The 3360-nt window shown below is 36.1% G+C and overlaps 1 protein-coding gene across 2 annotated transcripts in view; it reads left to right on the top strand.

Moving 5' to 3' along the window:
* Nucleotides 1–3360, top strand: part of LOC109824798 (long chain base biosynthesis protein 2d-like) — a 30833-nt gene that overhangs the window by 16934 nt on the left and 10539 nt on the right. The window contains exons 1-2 of one of the 2 annotated variants that reach the window (XM_020391443.1): nt 1–82; nt 344–409. In XM_020391443.1, the coding sequence (XP_020247032.1) occupies nt 81–82; nt 344–409 (68 nt within the window). In that variant the 5' untranslated portion in view covers nt 1–80. The remainder of the gene's footprint in view (nt 83–343; nt 410–3360) is intronic. The other variant, XM_020391442.1, reaches the window with a different exon arrangement.

Below are 3360 nucleotides of genomic sequence, written 5' to 3'. Positions count from 1 at the left end.
CTGCCTTCCATCCAAGCACGACATAATTTAACCGGAGCATTTAACCGACCCCCTCGTGCTCTTGTGTACACTTGCATATTATGTAAGGAGAAAATAAAAATAAAAAAGAAATACATTCTGTTTAATATCTTCATTTCCTTCTACCCAGCAAACCATAAATCAAAAACCCATAATCAGGGAGCAGCAATGAGAGCTGATCTACCTTATTATTATTGTTATTCAGTTTTTGTGATGAAAAGATCGTTTCTTGGCGAAAAACCCAAATGGGTTTCTTGGGTTTTGTTGATTTCGTGTGAAGCTGTGAATGATTTGATTCTAATTTTCTTGGGTTTAATTGGAATAGGGATACGAGCCATTATGTTCAGGGAGGGAGGATTTCTACGAGCGCCGGCTTTATCTTCGGGCTCAGGTCAGATTTCTTCCTAAAAAGTTTGATTTTTAATAGCAATTGCTGCAATTACTAATTGCTTGATATGATGTATTAGTATGTCTAATTGATGAAGTTTTGCATTTGGACTTGATAATTATGTTGTATTTGAAAATTTGTTCATTGGGAGCTACTTTTCGTTGTTATAAATTGTTACAGTCCTTTTCTCTATTTGAAATGGAAAAACTAAAGGGAGAACTCGTCGAGGATTTAATGCAATGAGGCTTCACTTCTAGAGTTTCTTCTATCTTTTGAAATTGTATTCTTTGGTGAAAGGTGCTGAAACTAAAAGAAAGAGAAAACAATTCTCTTGATATGGAGAAGATCATAATTATTCACTTTGTAGAATCTCTTTTAAGACTCTAATACGAAAAGGAAACATACGATGCATGAGAGTCCTAAATCATATGAGACGTACTATATTTGACTAATAGATTGAATTTAGACTTATCTATTAAAAACAACAAATCACTTGATGTCCTCCAAAAACCTCGCACAAGCTGGAGTGCAGAGATTAGGGAAACACAACTTTTCCCAAAAGGCTTTGCTACAGGGACCCAAAATATGGGACCAACAGGGGAACATGTGAGGTGTCCCCCTCCTATTGTATAACGAGCCATTAATGATGACCAGCTCATTATGCAATAGGAGGGGGACACCTCACCTGTCCCCCCTGTTGGTCCCATATTTTGGGTCATTGGAGAATTTTTCTTTGAATAAGGGCTTTGCTACAGGGACCCAATCACATCAACAATCATCGACAGAGTTGTAGAGTTGATAATAACATTGAGAAAAAGCAGCTTTGCAAGTGAAATTAAGATAAAAGATAATCGTGAGCAACAAGGAAAATGAGTCTTCATGAGTGGCATCGATAAAAATAAGCTTTTTCAAAGGAGATAAGACCGTGCTATGCAACAGTAGAAAAGTCAATGTTGTGCAAGAGTATACTAAGATACGAGAAAGTCGAGTAGACACACAAAGTTGCCAACTTGATTCAAAAACCCATGAGAGAGATGCAAGGGCTCGAAAGCCAAGAAATATTCCTATTCTTTAAGGCTTTGTTTGGCAACGGATTAGTATAGGTGTTAAGATGGTTTAATCCCTCATTAACCTCCTTATTACCAAAATTCTCCTGAGGACTGACAAACCCTCACATGACTGAAACCTGTATTTAACCTGTCATTAGGTAGGGTTAGAATTTCGCATGAGAATGTAGAGTATACTTACCCGGCCTCCTCATGTAGGGGGCAGTAGCAGTCATTTGAAAAGAAATGGGCAGAGGACAGACTAGTGGGAAATAACTTGTTGGAGGGGGAGGTATACGCATAGATAGTTGGGTGGAGGGAAAGGTGCAAGAGTGGGAAGATTTAGATTTAACTCCTGTAACTTTTTGTACTCTCAGCCCATTATACTTTTCTAATCGAGAATTGGAGTATTATCTTTGTTTTCTAGTCATATAGTAGTTGTAAGTATAGCTTTGTAATGCTATTATATCCAGTCTAGCAGACAATCTCCTATAAATATTTAAATTGTACAATGACCCTCTACTATTAACTATATTTTTGACAAAATGAAATTTTTATAGTTTTTTTGAGAAAATTATTACTTATGTTCTTTAATAGCAAATTTTCTTTCTATTGAGATTAAATATAAATTAAAAGCCTTTTAATTTTAAATCCAGTTATCCCTCTTTACATTTAACTTCATGCTAATATGGTAGTATATTGTTATTGTTTTATTCCTATATAATCATTAATTATTAAATAATAATTTAAATTGCTTTATATTTATTAGCCTTATCAACAACCATTTATTTAAACAGTACAAAAATGAGAATATTTTATGGTTTAGATGAATGCAGACTGTAGTTAAACTTATAGTATAATAATAATTATTAGAAAATATTCTTACTATGCATAAGGTTAAAGTTAGTAGTGGTTAAACAAATAGAGGGATTAACTTCGTTAACCCTTTTTGTGAAACAAAAAAAGTTAACCCTTCATATTAACTTCATATTAACTAATATAATCCAAATAGAATTACAATATTTTTAATTCATCATAATTGGTTAAGTATGCTGACTTCTCTCTATAACCCTCCTCTCTCAAACCCTTGCCAAACGACACCTAAGGGTTCATTGTGCAAAATATGCTTTCAGTTTGTGGAATGACAAGAAGAAAGCAAGGAAAGTCAAATAAGAAACTGCTAAAGTCACATCCACTCACAAAAATTAAAAAGAAGCCAAGACCCCTTTTTGCTTCGTGAGGAAAAGCCTACAAGCATCTACAATGAGAAAGAGTTTCTAAAGGGGCAGTAGAGGTAGAGTTTTGAGGAAGCTGTAGATTCTCCCTTGGGATAGAGTTTTGAGGGAGGGTAGATTCTCCCCTTGAGATTTGAAAGAGCGAGATGCTCAATCTGAAGTGGATCAAGAAGACTGTTTTTCCCTGCAGTTTAGAATGCTAGGAACTTGATGAGCTTACCTATTCACTTGATATCGAAGACGGACAAATTTTCAAAACCGTCCTATTTGGACATTTAATCGCAAAAAAAGACCCATTTTGAATTTATTTGTAAAAACCGACCTGGTTTCAGCTCCAGCGCTGAAACCAGGTCGGTTTTTGCGAAAAAAGATTTCATACTTCACGGGACTTCAACTCCCGTGAAGTTTAGCAGTCATTTTGTTAAGCTGCTAAACTTCACGGGACTTGAAGTCCCGTGAAGTTTCAAAGTTCAAATAAACTTCACGGGACTTCAAGTCCCGTGAAAGTTTATTTTTGTTTTCGGACTGAAACTTCAACTCCTGTCGGAGAGCAGCTCAAGCACATTTGGTCAGAGGAAGCTTCACACCCCTTTTCATGGAGATAATATAGCAGAGCAGTGAGTAGGCAGGGTCATGCGCACATGGGGGCATCACGTGGTGTGGGACCCAGCCT

The sequence above is a fragment of the Asparagus officinalis genome, chromosome 9 (assembly GCF_001876935.1).
Source record: "Asparagus officinalis chromosome 9, Aspof.V1, whole genome shotgun sequence".
Taxonomy (NCBI): Eukaryota; Viridiplantae; Streptophyta; class Magnoliopsida; order Asparagales; family Asparagaceae; genus Asparagus; species Asparagus officinalis.
This window is presented reverse-complemented; position numbering and strand designations above follow the sequence as displayed.